The 23,971-nt window shown below is 43.4% G+C and overlaps 1 protein-coding gene across 3 annotated transcripts in view; it reads right to left on the bottom strand.

The window, feature by feature from the left end:
• Nucleotides 1-23,971, bottom strand: part of BRIP1 (BRCA1 interacting protein C-terminal helicase 1) — a 309,402-nt gene that overhangs the window by 6,805 nt on the left and 278,626 nt on the right. For all 3 annotated transcript variants that reach the window (XM_029612654.1, XM_029612656.1, XM_029612655.1), the window contains 2 exons: nucleotides 14,726-14,808; nucleotides 9,923-10,258 (listed from right to left, as the gene is read on the bottom strand). In XM_029612654.1, coding sequence (XP_029468514.1) covers nucleotides 9,923-10,258; nucleotides 14,726-14,808 — 419 coding nt within the window. The remainder of the gene's footprint in view (nucleotides 1-9,922; nucleotides 10,259-14,725; nucleotides 14,809-23,971) is intronic.

Raw genomic sequence — 23,971 nt, 5'->3', positions numbered from 1 at the left:
ATTGGACTCCCAAATGGACATTATCTCAGTTCAAGAAAGTATGGGAACAGCAGAGAGGATGCCAGAGAGAGGAAGGGATTGTAAAGTTACATAAAAGGGATGGATGGGCAGACAGAATGTGCTGCATGGTCTTTATCTGTCCTCATGTTCTCTGTTTCTATGAGGTGTTCATAAAAATGGTAGTAAACCCACAAAACATCAAAATCCTGAAATTCATACAAAACCCACACCCAGGCATACTAAAAAATATAGAATTAAATGCATTGACTAATGTTCAGTGACTTATTAAGATTTTGATTCCAAAAGTTAAGCTTCATCAGATCGAACCTAGCAGTTTATGAATAAAGTATATATTTTTATATATTTTTTCTAGTGCCTTGATTTGGAAAAGGAAAGTGAAAACATACTTTTCAATGAGAGGACAGACACCTGAAACAAACTCCTAGTATAGGTTACAGGAGCCAAAACAGTTGCAGAATTCAAGCATGCATGGATAGACAAAGTGGCAAAGGGTGGTGATGCTCGATCTGTGGTCTTCCCCCACCACAGATTGAGTATGGCCTGAGACAGTACAGTAGGGAGGTACAAAGAGGCAGACTGGATGGAAAAAGTGGTCTATTTTTGTTGATATATGTTACTGAAAATTTTTGGTCATTTCATTATAAGCAGACCACCACTGTGCTGCAGATATTGTCCATGCAGCCAGGTCCCTGTTCTGTATAACAGCATGCACATCCTTAATTAGCTAAAGACAGCCAGGAAAAGAGGGAAAAGTCAAGAAAAATTGTAGATGCAGACAGAAATCAGAAAAACCAATCTTAGCAGAAAGGGGCAAGAATTGAATAATACTCCAAAATCAAAAATGGAAAAAAAAAAAGGAAAATGTGTTTCTTACCTGATAATTTTCATTCCTGTAGTTCCACAGATCAGTCCAGACCACTGAGATTATGCCGCCTTCCAGCAGATGGAGTCAGAGAAAAACTGAAAAGCACCCCTCTTAACCGGTGTGCCACCTGCGATCCCCTTCAGTATAATCAATATCAAAGCAGAATGAAGAAACTTTAATTATAATTTATTTTATCTTTTAAACCAATGGCTAGAACAACAACCGCTGCGAACATGAAACTATGCATATGGAAGGAGTGCCAACTTGAAAACATTTATGCCAATATCTTTGTATTCTTTGATACAACCTGCAGAAATCATAAGCAAATAACCGAGCGGACTCCCCAGAACATGCTACCCCGGGCGGGCATCTAGACTGATCCGTGGTACTACAGGAACGAAAATTATCAGGTAAGAAACTAATTTTCCTTTCCAGTTACATACCCAGATCAGTCCAGACTGCTGGGATGTACCCAAGCTGCCCTAAATGGGGTGGGAACCGGAGAGTCCCGCTCCGAGCACACTGCTGCTAAAACAATAGACCTCCGGAGCTCAGACGTCCAAACGGTAATGCCTAGCAAAAGTGTGCAAAGATTTCCCAAGTAGCCACTCGGCAAATCTCTTGCATGAAACACACTGGCTCTCTGCCCAAGATGCCGCTTGAGATCTGATTGAATGAGCCTTGAGACCATCCGGAACCGACCGACCATGACAAATGTAAGCCGAAGCTATAGCGTCCTTCAACCATCGGGCAATGGAAGCCTTGGATGCCGGAAGTCCTTTCTTTGGACCGCTCCATAAGACAAAAAGATGGTCCGACAACCGAAAATCATTCGTCATCTCCAAATACCCAAGGAGAACCCGGACATCAAATCTCCTCAAATCGCGAGCCTGAGGGGAGTCCCGATCTAAATCCAGAAAGGCTGGCAACTCCACTGACTGATTCAAATGAAAGGCAGACATGACCTTCGGCAGAAAGGAGGGCACCGTTCAAAGTGATACCCCAGACTCCGAAAAACGCAAGAACGGTTCTCTACATGACAAGGCTTGAATCTCAGATATCCACCTGGCCGAGCAGATAGCCATGAGGAAAACAGTTTTGAGTGTTAAATCCTTTACGGTAGCTCACTTTAGAGGTTCAAAAGGCAGATTGCACAATCCCCGGAGTACCAAATTCATACTCCAAGAAGGACAAACTGGACAAATTCGCACCCTTCAGAAATCGTGCCACATCAGGATGAGTCGCAAGGGACGTGCCGTCGACCGTACCCCTTAAAGATTCTAGAGCTGCCAACTGCACCCGAAGGGAACTGTATGCCAACCCTTTCCTCAAACCCTCTTGTAAGAAGGCGAAAATTTGCACAGAAGAGGCCCGCTGCGGCAAAACTTTCAAACCGCTACACCATAGATCAAAAACCTTCCAAACCCGAACATACGTGAGCGAGGAAGAAGTCTTGCGTACCCTTATGAGAGTGGAAATAACGGAATCCAAGTAACCTTTCTTCCTCAACTGCCTCCTTTCATAAGCCAGGCCGCTAGACAGAAGCGATCCACCTGATCGAAAAATACGGGACCCTGCCGAAGTAGATTCAGAAGATGACCGAGACGCAAGGGACCGTCCATTGCCAAGTTGACCAGGTCTGCGAACCACGGCCTCCGCGGCCACGAGAATGACCAACCCCGGGTGGTTCTCTATTCTTCGCAGTATTTTGCCCACTAACGGCCAAGGAGGGAAAACATAGAGCAGAACATCGCTGGGCCACGGAAGGACCAGAGCATCCACTCCCTTCTGTCCCGTGCTCCCTCCTGCTACTGAAGAAGCGAGCCGCCTTCGCATTCCGCAGAGTTGCCATCAAGTCCAGACAGGGAACCCCCCATCACAGAGTCAATAGCTGCATTGCTTCCTCTGACAGCTCCCACTCTCCGGGGTCTAACTGTTGATGACTGAGAAAATCCGCCTGCACGTTGTCCACGCCAGCGATGCCGCCAACCGAGCAAGGTTGCGCTCTGCCCAGACCATCAGCTCGTCCACTTCCACGGCGACTGGCCGACTCTTTGTGCTGCCTTGATGATTGATGTATGCCACAGTTGTTGCATTGTCGGATAGAATCCTCACCGACTGATTCTGAACGAGTGGGAGAAAGGCGCGCAACACCAGACGGGCTCACTCGGGTTTCCAAACGATTTATGGACCACTGTGCCTCCTGACACGTCTACTGGCCTTGCGCCAACCTCGACTGACACACCACCCCCCCAACCTGAGAGGCTGGCATCCATCGCCACAATGACCCACTGGGAGTTCTCCAGGTCCACCCCGCAATGCAAATATTGTGGAACTAACCACCATGCTAAACTGGCCCTGGCGGGGTCCTGAAGCGGCAAGGGCAAGTGGAATTTTTCTGACTTGGGATCCCAGCGGGAAAGCAGCGCTCTCTACAAAGGTCTCATATGCACAAAACCCAGAGTAGATGCCATAGAGCCAAGAACTTGCAAGTAGTCCCAAACTTTGGGTACCCGCAAGGCCAACAGCCGTTGGATTTGAGTCGTCAGCTTGTCTATTCGTCAGCTTGTCTATTTGCTCCTGGCGGAGAACATCTTTGCCGATAGCTGTGTCGAACCGGGCTCCTAGGAAGTGTAATTGTTGCGAAGGGACCAACTGGCTCTTAGGGAAGTTAACGACCCATCTGAGAGTGTGAAGATGCTTCAAGACCAAATGAACCGCTAACTTGCAGAGTTCCTCTGTCTTCGCTTGAATGAGCCAGTCGTCCAAGTAGGGATGAACTAAGATCCCCTCTCTCCTGAGAGCTGCCGCCACCACCACCATCACCTTGGTGAAGACACGGGGAGCTGTTGCTAACCCAAACGGAAGTGCTCGGAACTGGTAGTGTTCGCCTATGATCATGAACCGCAGAAACATCTGATGATCTTCCCTGATGCCTATGTGAAGATAAGCCTCCTTCAGATCCAACGAGGCCAAAAATTCACCTTTGTGGACGGCCGCAATGACCAACCTCAGCGTCTCCATGCGGAAACGAGGTATCCGCAAAGCTTTGTTCACTTTCTTGAGGTCCAATATTGGGCGGGAAAAGCCCTCCTTGGGAACCACGAAATATATGGAGTATCTGCCTGTCCGGTGTTCAGCCGGCGGGACCGGAACTATGGCCCTGAGGGCTTTCAAGTGACCCAGAGTTTGGTTTACCACCAGTTGTTTTGCACGAGCGCCGCATGGAGACACCAGAAAAAGTTCTCTTAGCGGCCAAGCAAAATCCAAAGCGTAACCGCGTTCTATAATGTTTAGGACCCACTGATCCGAAGTAATCTTGACCCATTCCTCGAAAAACAGAGACACGCCCTCCTATCTCCGGAACGGAGGAGTGGGTCGGCGCACCTTCACTGGGAAGATTTGTTGCAGGAGGAACCTTGGGAGACCCTGTCCCAGGCCGGCGGCTGCTGACTGCGAAAGGAATGAGCCCAAGTCTGGGACCTCGTTGACTGGTGACGGGGAGCAAAAGTCTTGCTCGAACGGTAATGGCGCTGCCCGCAAAAATGACCTCGAGAAGAACCGAAGGACCTAGAGGGCCGAGGCTTGTCCTCCAGAAGCTTGTACACCTTATTGTCCCCCAGGAACTTATGTTGCTCGAGATCCTCGCCAAATAAAATCTTGCCTTTGAACGGAAAGGAACCAAACTGAGACTTGGAGGAGACATCAGCGGACCAATTGTGGAGTCAAAGGAGCCTCCTGGCCGACACTGCTGAGGACATCATGCGCGATGAAGTATGGAGGAGATCATACAAAGCATCCACGGTATAAGCTACGGCCGCCTCCATCCAACCTGTTCTGCCTCCGCCGTGGGCAGTGCTTGGGCCATGAGTAACTGCTGCACCCATCGGAGAGTCACCCGCTGCATGAGACTACTGCAGACCGCTGCTCTGATACCGAGCGCTGGAACCTGAAAAATTCTCTTGAGAATTTCCAGCTTCCTATCCTGGGAATCTTTAAGCGCAGCCCCTCCAGTCACCGGGATCGTGGTGCACTTGGCAATAGCTGAGACGGCCGAATCCATTTTAGGAATCCTTAGAAGCTCTAAGGACTCCTCTGGTAGCGGGTAAAGCTTCTCCATAGCCCTAGTGACCCGCAGACTAGCCTCCAGCATGTCCCACTCCCGAGTCATAAATTGTAAGAGCATTGGGTGAAAAGGAAAAGTCCTGGGGAAAGGCCGAAGACCCGACAAAACCAGATCTCCCGAAGCAAACTCAGCCACAGCCTGTGGCGCCTGAATATCCAGCTCCTTTAGTACATGGGGGATCAAGGGGTTCAGCTCCTCCCTGCGGAACAAAACGGAGTACGCTTGGGTCATCGCCTTCTACCGCAGCCGATTTATCCACGTCCTCAGGCGAGTCTGGATCCTGGGATGCAAGTCCTAGCAGGTCGGTGTGCGGAGCTGCCACCACATCCGGAGTGGTACCCCCCACGTAGCCCCTGGGGATCTCTGGGTCCTCAGCTGGCCTCGGAACCTTCACTGGTGGAGGAGCTTGTGCATCCAAATCAGCTTCAGCCTCCATATAGGCTTTGTGCAAAGCAGCACAAACTGGGAGGAAAAAGGATGCTGTCTCTTTAAGGCCCCCCCCCCGGGGGGAGGGCCCGAAGGAGGAGGAGAATCGCTCAAACTGGGTGGCGACAGCTGAGGAGGAAAATCTCCTCCCCCCAAGCTCTGCCCTGCCTCCAAGTCCAAGGGAGCCAAAATGGCTGCCGCTTCCACGCTGATCGGGAGCGAGGCAGGCCTAAGTCTAAAATTTTGCAGGGACTTCCCTGCAGCATGTGACTGCATGTTAGATGCTCCCTGGCCTGCCTGCGGCTGTTTTGATGGCCCTTCTCCCTCAGGAAGGCAATGAGAGCAGAGGTAATCGCGGGAGAACCACGCTGCCGACTCCTTGCAGGCAGAGCGGGCATGACAACGGGAACCGCTGCACAGTAAGTCACGTGATATGAAAAATATTACCTCCAGAGTCCCGGGAGAACAGTAAGCCTCTCTCTCTTTTTTTTTTTTCTCTTGTGCTCCTAATCAACCAGGAATTAACAGCCCTGGGTCTGAGCCATGCAGAAAACGGCTCCTTCCAGAGGAATGTTGCGTCTCTGGGTAGCAAGGGGGGAGGGAACGGCCCACTGGTAAATCCCCCTACTCACTGGGTGAAAGAAAGACAACTCCGAGCAATTAGGCTTTCGGGAAAAACCCAGCTGTGCCTACCACCAAGGGGAACCGGTTGTCACCCCTTGGGAGGACTTGCACGCCTGCTCTTATTAGTATTTTTTTTTTGTGAACTAGCCAAAGGCAATGAGGGGCTCAAACATCCCCTCACTTTCCAATTCCTGAATAGAAATCTTATTTTATTTTATTTTTTTTTACAGGATCAGGACCGCAGGTTCTGACACCCTCATCTGCTGGAGTCAGAGAAATACTGAAGGGATTGCAGGTGGCACACCGGTTAAGAGGGGTGCTTTTCAGTTTGTTTCTCTGACCCCATCTGCTGGAAGGGAGGCATAATCTCAGTGGTCTGGACTGATCCGGGTACGTACAGAGAAAATATATGTTCATATAAAATTAAAAATACTTGGGGGGTGGAGTCAAGATGGCAACCTGAGTGGTTGCACTGTGAAACTGCTCTGGCGTTTTTCCTTCAATTTGAATCAATTTCTAATACAAAATGCCTCCGAAACGGAAGGGGAAGCTCAGGTCTAACCCCTCAACTCCAGGGCTCCCCTCAGGGCAGAAGACAATCGTACAATGCGTCGCAAAATCAGGAAGAATGGGGGCTGGGAGGTCCGGCTATTGGGTCACGGAGAGGAGAATGTGACCCGACCTCGGAAGAGGTTTCCCTCAGCCCGCTGGACGACAGACTGCCTCTGGCTGTGCGTGCAACTTCGATGCTGCAATTGGACAGGAGTTCCGAAGTGGAGTGTCATGCTGGACAATCTGAGGGGGCAGCTTCATTGGAAGTGCAAATACAGGCCTCCAGGAACAATGGAGAGAGTCCCTCCAGAGTTATTGAACAGGGAAGCAGAGACGGACAGATGAGGTGGGGAGGTGAGAGTACAGGGCAAGAGCCCCTTCCCCATCGAGAAGGTGACTTAATTCCTTCAAAACCAGAGGTAGTCACACTGGATTTGATGTGGAATCTAACGTCTGCCATGGCAAAATCTTTTGGGGACTGTTCAGTTAAAATAAATTGTGTCTCAACAATTAGAAGCCATGAACAAGAACTTTGAGGGATATAAGGTGGAGGTTAAAGAGAAGCTTTCAATTGTGAAAAATGAACGTAAGCAAGTTAAAGAGGTTCAAGCAACTATAATACAAGACTGTGGAGTGGTTAATAGAAAAATTGAAAATACAGAGAATACGCTGAGGCATTTGAATTTAAGAGTGTTAAACTTTCCTAGGGCGATTGGAGAAATTCCTAGAATAACCATAAAACGGTATTTCCATGATTTGGATTTACCCAAGGGAAGTCTTGCCTAAGAAATCTGCTTCATTGTTTTTGAAGGGGTTAATAAACATGTGGATAAAGGTGAACCGGTAGATATAGTGTATTTGGATTTTCAGAAGGCGTTTGTCAAAGTCCCTCATAAGAGAGGCTTCTAAGAAAACTAAAGTCATGGGATAGGAGGCGATGTCCTTTTGTGGATTACAAACTGGTTAAAAGACAGGAAACAGAGAGTAGGATTAAATGGTCAATTTTCTCAGTGGAAAAGGGTAAACAGTGGAGTGCCTCAGGGATCTCTACTTGGACCGGTGCTTTTCAATATATATATAAATGATCTGGAAAGGAATACGATGAGTGAGGTTATCAAATTTGTGGATTATACAAAATTATTCAGAGTAGTTAAATCACAAGCGGATTGTGATACATTACAGGAAGACCTTGCAAGACTGGAAGATTGGGCATCCAAATGGCAGATGAAATTTAATGTGGACAAGTACAAGGTGTTGCATATAGGGAAAAATAACCCTTGCTGTAGTTACATGATGTTAGGTTCCATATTAGGAGCAACCACCCAGGAAAGAGAACTAGGCATCAGTGGATAATACTTTAAAATCGTCAGCTCAGTGTGCTGCAGCAGTCAAACAAGCAAACAATGTTAGGAATTATTAGGAAGGGAATGGTTAATAAAATGGAAAATGTTATAATGCCTTTATATCGCTCCAAGGTGAGATCACACCTTGAATACTGTGTACAATTATGGTTGCTGCATCTCAAAAAAGATATAGTTGTGATGGAGAAGGTACAAAGAAGGGCAACCAAAATGATAAAGGGGATGGAACAGCTCCCCCTATGAGGAAAGGCTGAAGAGGTTAGGGCTGTTCAGCTTGGAGAAGAGACGGCTGAGGGGGGGATATGATAGAGGTCTTTAAGATCATGAGAGGTCTTGAATGAGTAGATATGAATCGGTTATTTAAATTTTCGAATAATAGAAGGACTAGGGGGCATTTCATGAAGTTAGCAAGTAGCACATTTAAGACTAATCGGAGAAAATCTTTTTTCACTCAACGCACAATAAAGCTCTGGAATTTGTTGCCAGAGGATGTGGTTAGTGCAGTTAGTGTAGCTGGGTTCAAAAAATTTTTGGATAAGTTCTTGGAGGAGAAGTCCATTAACGGCTATTAATCAAATTTACTTAGGGAACAGCCACTGCTATTAATTGCATCAGTGGCATGGGATCTTCTTAGTGTTTGGGTAATTGCCAGGTTTTTGTGGCCTGGTTTGGCCTCTGTTGGAAACAGGATGCTGGGCTTGATGGACCCTTGGTCTGATCCAGCATAGCAATTTCTTATGTTCTTAAGACTCCACCCCTAGACAAAGTTTATTTTTTACCAATTTGGAAAAATCAACAAATGCAAGTGGCTCAAAATGTATTAGAACATTTGACAGATTTTCTTGAGTCTTCTGAATATGAGATTGCTGAGAAAACAACTTTAGTGATATCATTTTTCAATGAGAGTGATATGGGAGAATGAGAGCTTATTTCAAGAAAATCAATGTAACATTTATGGGATCTCATATTAGAATATTCCCTGATTTAACAAAGGTGACAATTAAAAAGGAAGAATTTCCTTGCTTTAAAACAGGATGCATTGGGAGCCTCCTTTATCTTAAGGTTCCCATGCAAATGTATTTTAAAGTATGAAAGAGATAATTATATATTCTTCCATCCCGAACAGTTAAAAAGCTTTGTTGAGGCTAAAAAGGCGTTACTGCTTGTAGGCAGCAGTTAAACTAATCCATTGAGAGTATAACTGATTTACAGGTTGTCTTTTTCTTAAGATTGTATTTTGTTTTTTCACATAGATCTCCTTATATTCGCATGTACTCTCCCCCCCCCCCCAAATAATAGGGGTCTAATGGGTTGTAAAATATTGGGATAATGTTTTCATGATTTATTATTTTCTAATTGTATATCTGTGTTGCCGATATGATATATACCATGTTTCATTCACAAAGTTTATACTTTATGTATTATTGAAAAGCCAAATAAAGAGAAAATTTTAAAAATTCTTTACACGAGTGCGGGAAATTTTCTTTGCCTATGTCTCTGAATTTGAATTTATTAAAAACTTATAGTCCGCAGTTTCACATCAATTTCAAGGCAGATTCCAGAGGCATTGCTGATTTAAAAACAAGGAGTAAATAAACTAAAATGAAAAATATATAGCTTCACGCTAATCATTCCAGTTGCTGTGCAACATTACTGGCAGGCATTGCTAAGTTTCTAATGCATTAGAAGGAATGTCTAAAATCACAGATTCAACATTGCATCACATCTTCACTTCCCTCCCTAGCACGACACTCTTACAGGTACTTTGCTTCAGAGTTTTAATAAACCAGGCACATAAACTTTTTAAAATGTTAGCTTCCTTTGTAAAGTTTAAGCTATAAGAAGATGTTTCTATTTTGTAAGCATATGCGAGAAATGGCTGAACTGCAGTGGATCAGCACACCAGAGAATTATCAATTAAATGTAACAATCGACTGGTACACCTACTTTTGCTACTTGCTCTGGTGATTTGACTTTGGCTGCATGTGGATGAAGACACTGCAGGGACGGCAGAAGATGGGACAGCTGGAGTTTCCCGGGCAATTTCACATTCCATGGGGGCATCAGCTGGATCATCAGGAGTTGAACGAATGGCTGCCTCAGGGAGAGACGATGGTGGTGACGGATCTGGCAAACTCAGTTGCTCATGCAGAGAAACACCATTGTAATGCAGTGAGGGATAGGTGTCCTTCTGAAAGCTCTTAGCAAATCCCTCTAAGGACTGTAAAGCATTAGAAAAGGATGCATGGTGCTGAATCTGCTGCCTAACCCATTTTGACAAACCTAGAAAAAACAAAAATGATGAAATAACTGGACTGATCTGAAACCATTCAAAGGCTGGTAGTTCAATTTCACCGTACAGCAAAGGAAAGGAAAATCTGGGAAGGTTTTCATCCTGTTTTCCAATTTTGGCACCTGGCTGCCCACCTCAAGATTTTAGATGTCCTCTTTCTTGAATACCAAAGACCACAAACACACCTTTGGAAATTGCTCTTACTGAGCAGAGTATGGCATGGCCTGTTGGCGTGCCCAGTCATAAGAGAAGGCAGACCGCTCATTCCTGACTACCCTTGTGGTGTCTGACCAGCATTAACCAGGCTGAGAGAGAGCAAAGCACCTGAACAAATCACCAGGAGCATCTGATGCAGCTAGGGCAGCAATTCCCAGGACTTTGAAACCATTTCAAATCCTAGGCAAGAGTAACACAAAAATGCCCAATCTTCCGGATTCCAGCAAACCAATATAGAAACAATGTGAAAACTTAAAGTTTGCTGGTTATATTATCACAAGCCGTAGCTGAAAATTCTTAATGAACTTTATTTTTTATGTAGGTCCAACCTATACCAAGCCCTTAACCCCACAGAATAAGGGCAAATCAATGTAGGTCCAAATTAATCTATTTAAAAAAAAATTTTTTTCAAATGCAAAAGTCATTAAATATAGGTAAAAAATATGATCAGTGGGTACAACATGAAAGTCAGATAGAAAAACACTTAGCTTCTGAAAGCTCTAAAAACCCAAGTACCCCGACAAGGATCCCTGTCTCAAACAATGTCTGCATCAGGAGGTTTATACTGCATCCGCAACTCTCACTGATGGTCAGTCCTCTCGGAAAAATTTAAAAAAATAGATTAATTTGGACCCTCATTGATGTGCCCTTATTCTGTGGGGTTAAGAGCTTGGTATAGGTTGGCCCTACATAAAAATTTCTAAGTTCATTAAGAAATTTTCAACTACGTTTTGTGATAATATAACCAGCAGACTTTAAGTTTTCACATTGCTACAAGAGTAATACAAAATCATCATAAAACACGGCCCCAGGTTTTTCAAATCTCCATTTAGACTTGTCATGGTATTTTGTAAGTTTAGGTTACTTTGTAGGGAAGGGGCTTATTAACAAGCAACTGTTGTTGATGAGTGAAAATCAGCCTCTCCAGCAAAGGTTCTGCTCATTAAAACCCATGCCATCAATAATATCTACAAACTCTCCCATTAAATATTCATATTAATAAGGCGACGTTATTACATAAAGGGAGTTTCTACGCAACACAATAAGCAGTCTTATTTGTTTTGAAAAAAGCTGCTAGAAGAGTAGTTACACTTTGAATATTGCTACAAAACACTTTCTGCATTTCAGCATCCACGGCAGACACTTATTCATTGTGGTAGAATAAAACATCAGGCTGTTACCAATTCAAAATGTTCAGCTCATCGACATTAAGAGACCTGAACGCTGATTTCTCTTTCTGCTCCCTTTCCTTCCCACCAGACACGGCTTTCTGTTTCTACAAAGGATTCAGAGCTCCACCTACTGACTAAACTACAGGTTAGCGGCATGTCATCATCCCTTTAGTCTTCTCTCCTTCCCTTGCCACCCCTGCATCTATTGGGTCCTGCTTCAGCATCACAAGCAGAACTTCCCTCACACCAGAGGCCCTGAAATTATCAGATGGGAGAAGACAAGAGAAGCTGGAGAGGAGCCCAAAGGACCCACCAGTAGACATGTTTCCTACACCTGTTGTCCAAATATCAAATTATTCCATCTATTTTGGGCAATAGTTATAGTCATATAGCACATGTTATGTAGCAGTTACTAAGCAATGTTCAACCTTTAAGTTCTGCTACCATGGCCCGGGATGTACACTTAATGTATATTTGCAGCGTGAAATTGTTACTCAAATTCAGATTTCTTTAGTAAGAATGCGGAATGGACTAGTTATTGCAAACCAATACCAGTCATAATCTAATCAGCAAGCACTGCAGTGACTTGGCAAGGCAAAGTGCAGAACTGAGTTAGACTGGGAGCTCGTTCCAGTCCAATTTGTAATCCATCCACCAAGAATAGGTACCAAGAGCAAAACTCTGTTCAGGAGAGATAAAAACTTCTTTTGCAGCATTCCTGGAATTGCTCAAAGCGAGGAGCAGCAGGCAGAGCCACGACTCAAATTGGCATGTCTTAATTGGCATTGTAGAACTCAATACACTGGGTCATCCTGATGGCTTATCAACACAAACAAGTTAAAAAAAAAAAAAAAAAAAGAGAAAGGTGGTGGTATAGCTTGGTGGCTCAATAGCAAATTTTGTGCACTGCCATGTTGAAGACCTGGGTTTGATTACTGGATAAGGCTTCTGCTGGTGATGCAGAGTTCACAGTCCTCATTCAGTAGAAACACCTACTTTCCAGACTTAGGCTCCACCTTAGCCAGGCTCTGCAGGGAGCCTGTTTGTGGCCTCTAGCCAGGGACTGTTAATGCAATGGCTGGGCTGAGGGAGGAGGTGAAATACCCCAGGTTGTTGCAAATGAAGGCTCATGCAGGCCAATGCAATACAGTGCGCTCAACCGAGTGCAGCACTTTACCGGCGCTTGGATGCATGTTTTGGACTCATGTCCAAAACCCATCATGCAATAGGGGGATTAGCACATCCAAAACGTGTGTTCAAACAAGTGCAAAGCTAATAGCACTCATCACACGTAAATTCATGTTGATGAGGCTAGTAGCTATTACTCCCCCCCCCCCATGCAAAAAAAAAAAACAAACTGCGCCCGAACATTTTTCTCTCAAAAATTAATGCTTGCCCGGAGCAAGCATTAATTCTTGAGGAGGAAATACTGCTTTTCTATAGTTCCTCCAACTTAACATTGTGGTGATATTAAGTCGGTGGAACCTAAAAAAGGAGAACAGAAATAAATAAATAATCGCCAGCAGTCAGGTTAGGAAAACGGATGCTCAATTAACAAGCATCCATTTTCCAAACCCATGGCTGCGCACAGGTTAGTAAAAGGGACACTCGTAAAATTGAGCATTTATTTTCCTAACCCGCTGACAGCTACCTCTCCGGGGCACCTGATGTCGAGGAGGCCCTAGGGTCGCAAAAGTTTCCTTAGCACCTCCTTTCTACCCCGGCAGCCAATTTAAATATTAAATCGGGCGCCCGGGAGGGGTGGATCGTGTGTGTTAAGAGAGCAGGTGCTCAATCATGAGTGCTCATTTAACACACGCTGATATTGCATCGCCCTGATAGCGCTTAGCCCAAAAGAGCAGTTAGGTTTTCAGGATATCCTAACTGGCTAGGTGTACCCTCAGGCCTGGCTTGAGAAGCACTGTAATATTTTATTTTATTTATTTAAAAGTTTTTATATACCGCACCATGGGGTAGCAGTCTATCCATCTAGGCGGTTCACATAATAAAAAAAACACACACAATATCTTAATGTACATCAATAGAGGACAGCAAGACAATTTGTAGACAAAAAGGAAATGGAACTGTGGGGGGGAGGTGTCAGAAGGGTAGGGGCGGGGCCTAGGCCAGGTATAAACTCTCTCTCACAAACAAACCTGAACACTCTTAGCATGCTCGATGAGCACTGATAGGTGAAGGATGGCTAGGGGTTAGGGATGCAGAATCACTGGGATGAGGAGAAGGTGGATAGAGAATGGGGCATTCACTCCACGTCATTTATTTATTTTTACTTTCGCTGTTGTCCCTCATAACCTCCTAAATTATGCTGGGAAATTGCACAAAAGTCAAAGCCTTGTTTCAGAGTAAAAATCTCCAACACTTTACGTTCTTCTCTGCTTCTTCCAAGGGCTGGGGGGGGGGGGGGGAGAATAAATAATCCATGGCTCTGTTCTGTTTCCTTAGGGGAGCCTGAATTGATAGACACTGCTGGCTCTGTTACACTTTCTTGGGTCCCAGAAAAAAGGTGGCTGTTCTGAGTTGCTCTGCTGGAAATTAAGCCCTTGGTAATAAGACACAAAAAAGGGGTTGACTTAGCAAAAGTTTCATCAAGGCCAGGATTGTCGCCTTGACCATGGCACTACTGCTCACCAGTTTCAAATTTGTGCTAATTCAAACCCTTTTTGGGTCTGTTCTCTGCAGTATCTGCTTCAGTATCACCCCTTCCTCTTCCAATTCTGTCCCCTGTAATACAGAAGGAGCGGTGGGGAGAAGGGGGAAACAAGACGGGAGGGGCTGGATTAGGGAGCAAAGTGGCTGTTCTGTGTGTGCTCCAGGCTCAGCCCTCTCTTTCTCTTCCCTGCTGGCTTCCTAGAGGGGATGGGCTGGAAAAGAACATTCCTGCTGCTCTGCCTCTTAAGCCTGAAAAAAAAAAAAGTGTTGGGCTGTTCCCTCATAAATTAGGCCTGGAGGATGAAAACTAGTATGCCAAAAACCCCCCAAAAAAACTACAAAATAAAGGCAGCATTGCTTAGGGTCCGGTGCTTCCTATACTCTTATCAAGGACCTTACCAGTTATGTATTTGTTAGGGTTGCTTCTGAAACGGTCATCGACCAAAATCAGCGCACCCCAGTCATTCTTATGTCTAATACACCTACAAGAGAGAAAAAAAAATAAATGCAAACAAGTTTAACATCTAAATCGAAAAAGTGAACCATTTTGCTGTACATGAGTAGAATGCTGGGAACATGGGAAAGATCTGAAGCTGTCTCAGATGTCTGCATGCTTTCCTACAAATGGAATACTAGCTAAAGAAGGAGTCAAGGACCCAAGAGCTACAGCAGAAAATGGATATGTGAAGGAAATGTTATAGAACATTTATAGGTTTGTGTCTCTCCAGACTGGATAACATAGCCCCAAGTACCATGAAAAAAGAATAGCAGCCAACCAGGGAAGAAAGCAGCCAGAGGACCATACTTGTACATATGATTTATACTTAAGTGGATACAGTCTAGTACAATAATTTTCTTACATTATCATTTTGTTAAACATACAATATTTCAGTGATTACACCAGGGGGTCGGCAACCTGGTGGCATGCGATGGCTTTCCTTCCAGCACACTGCTCATTCAAAAGTGCTAGCACCGCAATCATTTTGAAAATTCACAGGCTGGCTGGGCTAATCTTTTGACACACAAGATCAGTGTAGCCTGCTGGTGAGTTTTGAAAATGCTCATGGTGCCAACATGTGCTGGATCCATACCAATCAGGATTCCATGTGGCATTCTCCCTTGTACTTGTGACCACTATCGAAGACAGGATACTGGGCTTGCTAGACCTTTGGTCTAACCCAGTATAGCAATTTCTTATGTTCAGGATACTGATCTGACCAGGAGGCGCGCCTCTTATGTTCAGTACGTATGGTAATCAGTATTTATAAAAAGGGATGCAAGGGTGATCCAAGAAATTACAGACCAGAGAGTCTGAAGTCTCTGCCAGGCAAAATGGTAGAAATTATCATAAAGAACAAAATTGCTGAACATATAGATAAACATAGTTTAATGGGACAAAGTCAACATGGATTTAGCCAAGGGAAGTCTTGCCTCAGATTTGCTAGATTTCTTTTGAGGGTGTAAAAAAATGTGTGGATAAAATTGATCCAGTTGATATAGTGTATGTCGATTTCCAGAAAGTATCTGTCAAAATCCCTCATAAGAGACTTCTTAGGAAATTAAAAAGTCATAGGACAGGGGCACTGTCCTTTTGTGGTTTGGAAACTGGTTAAAAGAAAACAAAGAATGGCTAAATTGAGAAAGGTGAATAGTGGAGTGCCCTCAGGGATCTGTTCTGGGGCCACTGCTTTTTAATATATTTATAAATGACCTGGAAATGAAAATGAGAGAAGTGATCAGATTTGCTGATGACACAAAATTATTCAAAGTTGTTAAATCACAAAAAGATTGTGAGAAACCGCAAGAGGATCTTGCAAAATTGGGAGACTGGGCATGCAAATGGCAAATGAAATGTTATGTAGACAAATGCAAAGTGATGCACTTAGGGGAGAGTAATCCAAATTATGGCTACACAATGCAAGGTTCCACATTAGGTGTCATCATTCAGGAAAAGGATCTAGGCATCATCATTGAAAATACATTGAAAATCTTCTGCTCAGTGTGCAGCAGCAGCAGCCAAGAAAGCAAACAGAATGCTGGAAATTAATAGGAAAGGAATGGAGAATAAAACATATATAATACCTTCGTATTTCTCTATGGTGTGATCTCATCTTATTTATTTAGTCATTCATTCATTCATTCATTCAAAAGATTTGTGACCTGCCCTTCCAATGAGTATTGTGTGCAGTTCCAGTCACCATATCAAAAAAGATGTAGCAGAATTAGAAAAGGTACAGAGAAAGGTGACCAAAATGATAAAGAGGATGGAAGAATTCTCCTATTAGGAAAGGCAAAAGAGGTTAGGATTCTTCAGATTGGAGAAAGGACGTCTGAGGGGAGATATGATAAAAGGGCTATAAAATAATGCGTGGAGTGGAATGAACAAACATGAATCTGTTTACTCTTTCAAAAAGTATAAAGGCTAGGGACACGCAATGAAGTTACTAAATTGTATATTTAAAACTAATAAGACATAATTAAGCTCTGGAATTTGTTGCCAGAGGATGTGGTGAAAGCTGTTAGTGTAACTGCATTTAAAAAAGGTTTTGAAAAGTCCATAAACCATAATTAAGGTGGAGTTGCATAAATCCACTGCTTATCCCTGAGATAAACAGCATGGAATCTATCTTTGGGATCCTGCCAGGTACTTGTGACCTGGATTGGTCACTGCTGGAAACAGGATACCGAGCTTGATAGACCTTTTGATTAACCCAGTATGGCAAATCTTATGTTATGTTCTTTTCTATTTCTGATAAATTCTTCTATCATTTAGACAAGAGAGTCCCAATGCTATTAGTTCTGTTTTCAACATTGTAGTACATGCTTTGTTGTGAGGGAGATGTTTTCAGTTATGGCAGTGCTTCTCAACTCAGTCTTCGGAGCACACCTAGCCAGTCAGATTTTCAGGATCTCTGCAATGAATATGCATGAGATAGACTTGCATACAATAGAAGCAATACAAATCTCTCATATGCATATTTATTGTGGAGATCCTGAAAACCTGACTGGCTAGGTGTGCTCCGCAGACTGAGTTGAGAAGCACTGTGCTAGGGCTAACTGGAGCAGGTCTTTCTTGAACAATAGGAATTGATCAGTCTTGCTTAAGGGTATGACTATATTAAAGAGAAAGATTTGCTGTGGGGTATCACAGAGCTCCTCACTTTTCTCTTTTTATTTAACTTGCAGTTCTGTCTGCTGGAGGGCGTTATCAGGAAGCAGATGATATCTAATTGATGTTTCCAGCTGGAAGAGACTCAGAGGATTATCGTGTCACTGAATTCCTGTTTGTCAGATATATCCAACTGGCTAATGGGTGGTAAATTGAAGCTCAGAGATTGTTAAAATAGAGTTGATTGGTTTATCTTACCAGCACTGTCTGAAGAGGAAAGAGTCAAGTTATAGAAATAATGTTAAATTAATCCCTGCAGATGCTGTCCTTCCACAGGACACTCCCTACCTGCAGAGACTTGCCCAACTTTAGGTTCACCAGTCTATAGTTTTCCGGATCATTCTTGGAACCCTTTTTAAAAATTGGCATGACATTGGCCGCCCTTCAGTCTTCAGGTACCATAGTTGTTTTAAATGATAGGTTGCAAATTACCAGAAACAGGTCTGCATTTTACTTTTTGAATTCCTTCAGAACTCTGAAATGAATACCATCTGGTCCCGGTGATCATTTCTTCTTTAAATGTCAGTCTGATTTATTACATCCTCCAATCTCACAATGATTCCAGCTAGTCACTCAGTCAACACCATCAAAAATTGTTTCTGGTGTGGGTATGACCCCAAAATTCTCCCCAGTAAAGACAGAGGCAAAGAATTCATTCAGTTTTTCTGCTATGTCCTTGTCCTCCCTGATCACCCCTTTCACCCCCTCGGTAATCAAGTGGCTCAAGAGACTCCCTCACAGGCTTTTTGCTTCGAATGCGCTTGAAAAGTTTATTACTACATATTTTTACCTCTATGGCAAGCTTATTTTTAAATTCTCTCAGCCTATTTAATTACATTTTTACATCTAACTTGCCAGTGCTTATGCTTATTCCTATTTTCCTTATTTGGGTCTGCTTTCCATTTTTTGAATGATGCCCTTTTGGCTTTAATTTCCTCTTTCATCTCAAGTACTAAATCACACCAGCAATCGTTTTGTTTTCCTTCGACCTTTTTTCATACACAGAATAAATTTTATTTGAGCCTCAAACATGGTAGTTTTAAACAGGGGCCAACACCTCCTGCAAGATTTTAAACATAATTGCTCCTTTCAATTTTTTTTTCTAACAACGTATTTTATCAGAGTCTTTTTTTTTTTTTTTTTTTTAATAGTTAAATGCTGCTGCAATAGTTTTCCTTAGAATTCACCCTCCAGTGATTATGTCAAATTTGATTATATTATGATCATGGTTGCCAAGCAGATCTTCCATCTTTCTCTCTTGCATCTAGTTCTGTTTCCACTGAGAACTAGATATAATATAGTTCCCCCTCTCATTGGTTCCATGACTAACTGCTGCAGGAAGCAATCATCGATAGCATCTAGGAACTTTACCTCCCTTGCATGTCCTGATGTGAATTTATCCAATCACTACTCTGATAGTTGAAATATCCCATTACTATTGTGTTACCCATTTTACTAGCCAGTGTAATCTCTATTAGCATTTTGCAATCTGTTTCGTCATTCTGGCCAGGTGGGTGGTAATATATCCCCACTACTATACTCTTCCTTTTTACCCTTGGAATTTCTATTCATAAGTATTCCAGATTGCCGTATGTTTTCTGTAAAACCTTTACCCTGCTTGACTCTATGCCATCCTTAACAGAGTGCCATACCTCCACCAATTTTATTTGCCCTCATGTTGATATAATTTGTACCCTAGAATCACTGTCCTATTGATTTTCCTTTTTCTATCACGTGTCCCAGATACCTATTATGTCTTTCTTTAGTTCCACACATTCTAACTCTCTAGTTTTAGTTTTCAGAAATCTGACATGAAAGTAAATATGCTCAAAAATGCATTTGTAAGTAAAACAAAAATGTTTTTGTTGCTCTGTTTTCTCTAAACACTGTCAACTTGTCTTGAAGCTATGTACACACACACACATTCCTTCTACCCTGAAACTAACTTTACACATTGAAAACTTCTGCCCATTAATTACAAACATTCCTAAACAAACACTTAAAGCAGAAAAAAATTTGGACACTAACTTTTGTGCAAATGTAGTTTATTTTGCTTTTACATTTGTTAATCAGGAAAACTAGATTAAGGCAACTAAGTTCTAGAAGTACAGGGAGATAGCGTAATTTGCCCAGTGTCACAGGCAGATGGATATCCAAGACCTATATCCAGGGACTTCTGAATCAATCACTTGACCACTCTAATAAAGCTCAAACATGTTTTCTAAAATTACACCAGCAATATACAACTGTCTAAGATAAAGGGCTCAAACTATGGTCAAAGGGAACTATAAATATATTTCTGATCTATCTCTATCCCCTTCATCTGTCTCAAACGTCTCCAAATTCCAAAATCCTTCAAAAAATATCCAGCTTTTAAAAACCACCACCTTTCTCACCCTCAACAGAAATGAGAGCTTGATCCCTTATAACAGCATGAAGGGTCAGCTTCAAATAATTTTAGGTGTAGGACTAAATGTTCAGTTTTACCAAATGGTGAAAGGTCCTTAGTGGATTACCATAGGGATCAGTACTGGGACCTGTGCTGTTTAACATTCATAAATTAATTGGAAAAGGGAATGACGATGGGATGAACACATCTGCAGATGACACAAAATTATTAAAAGTTTTAAAAGAGCAGCAGACTGCAAGGAAGTACATAATGACCTTGGAGAATGAGCAACTGAATGGCAGATGAAATTTAATATGTAAAAATACAAAGTGATACACATAGGGAAATATCATCCCAGCTATAAAGGAAAATTGGTTCTTACCAGCTAACTTTTGTTCCTGTGGTACCACAGATCAGTCCAGACTCCTGGGATTTGCCTCCCTGCCAGCAGATGGAAACAGAGAAAGTTTCACTGACACTGTACATAACCCAAGTGAGCCATCTGCAGTCCCTGTACCCAAGCCAAGATGACAGCAACAACGATAAATTTCTAAGCAAGCGTCTAAGCAAATTCACTCCCCTCCAATGAGCTGGAAGAAGGTGAAGTTGCCCAAAAAGGCAACAGAAAACTCGTTTCCCAAATTTAACATAAGCGATCAGCATTGAAAACCTCCAACAACGCTACACTATATACAAAACAACAGTACGAGCAGCGGACTCTTCCCCCCCAGTAAATGGGCATGTTTCTGGACTGATCTGTGGTTTTACAGGAATGAAAATTAACAGGTAAGAACCAATTTTCCTTTCCCTGTACGTACCCAGATCAGTCCAGACTCCTGGAATGTACCTAAGCTCCCCTTAACTCGGGTGGGACTTGGAGAGTTCCGCTCGTAGAACACTAAACTATAGGACATGGAAGCCGAAGCCCCGACATCCAAGTGATAATGCCTAGCAAAAGTGGGCAACGACTTCCCAGTAGCCATTCAGCAAATTTCATGCGGAGACATCTGATGTGACTCAGTGCAGAAAGTTGCCTGAGAACGAGTCAAGTGTGCCCCTAAAACCCCCCGGCAGTGGGCACCCTTTAGAAATGTAAGTCGACTCGACTGCTTCCTTCAGCCACCACACAATTGTAGACTTAGATAACTTATTTCCCTTCTCTGGGCCACTCCACAGTACAAAGAGGTGATATGATTTACAAAGAGGAGATGTGATCTATAGAAATCTTAAGTGACCTTTAGATCCTCAATAATGCATGCCTCAAATCTAAGAACCTAAGCTCCCCCACGTGAGGTGTAGAGGAATCCAAATCCATAAAAGATGGAAGCTCTACTGTCTAAGATGGAACACTGAGACTACCTCAGGCAGAAAAGAAGGCACCATGCATAAATATATCTGTAGGAAGGGATCTCAACACGACAGTGCCTGGAGCTCCGAAATTCTCCTGGCTGAACAAATAACAACCAAGAAAACCACTTTAAGAGTCAACTCTTTAACTATAGCTCTCTTTGCTGGTTCAAACAGAGCCTCAAACAATCCTCTGAAGATTAGATTCAGATTCCAAGATGGACAAATGTTACGCACCTGAGGACACAAGTTCTTAGCTCCCTGAAGGAACCATAGAACATCCGGATGTGCGGACAGAGGGTACCCTTGCACCTTACCCGGAGACAACCCAATGTTGCTACCTGGACACGCAGAGTTAAAAGCCAGTCCCTTGACCAGAACCTTTCTGTAGCAAAGCCAAAATATGAGACTCCGTACCCTGAACAGACTGAGGCTGCACTCCATCAACAGCAGATCAGGACTCAAAGATCCTCCAAATGTGCACATACATCAAGGATGTAGAAGGTGGAAATAACTGCTTTGGAATATTCCCTCCATCTCACTCGTCTCCTCTCAGAAGTGAAGTCGCGAGACAGAAGTAAGCTGCCTGACCCAAAAATATTGGGCCCTGGTGGAAAACAGTCGACCGATGTCTGAATCTCAGGGACCCATCTATGGCCAAATTGTTCAGATTTGGGAAGCATGGTTGATGTGGCCACTTTGGAGCTACCAGGATCATGTTGGATGTTTCTCTATCTGCCGCAATCCCTTGTCCATCAGAGGCCACGGGAGGGAAAACAAAGAAGAATCCCTCGAGTCCACAGCAGCAACAGAGAACAGATTCCTTTGTACCGTGTTCTGTTCAGCAGCTGTAAAACCATGATGCCTTGAGGTTCTCTTTGGTCGGGATATCCTCATCTTCCGTGAATGAGACACATCGTTCCTCCAACAGCACCCATTCCCCGGGATCTAACTTTCTCAGACTGATAAAATCCCCCTGAACATAGTTCACTCTGGCAATGTGAGACACTGCCAGCCGCTTGAAGTGCTGTTTTGCCCAGAAAATCAATTCCCGAGCCTCTGAAGCAGCTGCCTGATTCTTGGTTCCACCTTGACAGTTGATGTAGTCCACCGTGTCGCATTGTCTGATAGGATTTGTACTGGAAGGCCGCGTAACCTTGGCAGACAGCAAAAAACGTGAAATGCACTGCTCTAGTCTCTAACCGATTGTTAGGCCATGAGGCCATCTGTTTCGGCCACTGGCCCTGCGCCCACTGATCTTGCCACATCGCCCTCCATCCAGAGAGGCTTGCATCAGTGGTGACTATTATCCAATTCAGAATCTCCAATTCTGCACCACACTCGAGATTGGTTTGAGTAAGCACCATGAAAGACTGACCCTGGCTTCCCCTTCTAATGGACGAGGAAGATGAAACTCTTTCAATAACAGATTCCAGTGGGAGAAGAGCCCTCTGCAGAGGCCGCATGTGGCAAATGCCCAATGCATTAATTCCAGTGTTGATACCATAGAATCTAGACCTGTAAATAGTCCCAGACCCTGGGCACCGAAAGCTCTAGTAGAAGTCTAATCTGACTCTGCAATTTCAGCAATCTCTCTCCGTGAGAAACACTCTCTCCGCTAATGCGTTGAACTGAGGTCCCACATACTCCAGAGTTTGTAAGAGGACTAAATGGCTCGTTGCTAGGTTCACTACTCATCCTTGAGACTTCAAGCTTTACGGTACCTTTTGTACTGATTGTCGACAGAGGCCATTTGATTTCGCATGAATAAGCCGGTCATCCAGATACGGATACTCCAACACACCCTCCTTTTGCAATGCGGGTGCCCCCCACCACCATCACACCTTGGTAAAGGTACATGAAGCCATCACCAGCCAAAGGGAAGGGCTCAAAAACAAAAATGTTCCCTTAGGACCATGAACCTCAGGAATCTCTGGAGATTCGGCCTGATGGCCATGTGCAGATATGTCTTTATCAAGACGAGAGATGCCAAGAACTCTTCCTTGGTAACATTGCTATGACGGACATCAGAGTTTCCATGTGGAAACGGGGAACCTTGAGAGCTGCATTTACCTTCTTTAAATTTAATATTTTTATTTTATTTCTTGAATTGGATACGGGGGGGGGGGGGGAAGAAATGGGATGCTTAACTTAAAATTGACCTCCAGCCAACTAAGCATGTTCAGGGTCTGTGCCAACAAACTCAGCAAGACATCTCTGAAAAAACCAAATCTGAGCAGAGTCCAAAGCGGCTCTCAATCATATGCAATTTCTCCCTCTTTTAGAAGTGAGAAAGCCAATTTCCCATCAGAATCCTCCACTGTCTCATGATCCACACCCCTTTGAACATTACCAGGGACAGATTTCTCTATCTAGTTCCTTGTTCTCTCTTTTTTTTTTTTTGTTACTGTCTGGGAACAAATAAAGATACATAGAAACCAATTACTCTTGATGATAACTTTTTCACTCAACAAACCCCATTAAAACTCTTGGCATCCTTCTTGATGCAACTTTATCATTTCAGGCTCAAATTAAATCAATTATCAAAACAGGTTTTTATAAACTACGTTTAATTTCTGGACTTCGCCACTTGTTTCATAACTCTGATTTCCATATCATTGTACGTGCCATAATTTTCCCCCATGTAGACTATTGTAATAGTCTACTATTAGGTTTGCCTAAGACTTCCTTGCAACTGTTACAACTATTATTAAATTCAGCTGCTAGACTTGTATCTAAT

The sequence above is a fragment of the Rhinatrema bivittatum genome, chromosome 8 (genome assembly GCF_901001135.1).
Source record: "Rhinatrema bivittatum chromosome 8, aRhiBiv1.1, whole genome shotgun sequence".
Taxonomy (NCBI): Eukaryota; Metazoa; Chordata; class Amphibia; order Gymnophiona; family Rhinatrematidae; genus Rhinatrema; species Rhinatrema bivittatum.
This window is presented reverse-complemented; position numbering and strand designations above follow the sequence as displayed.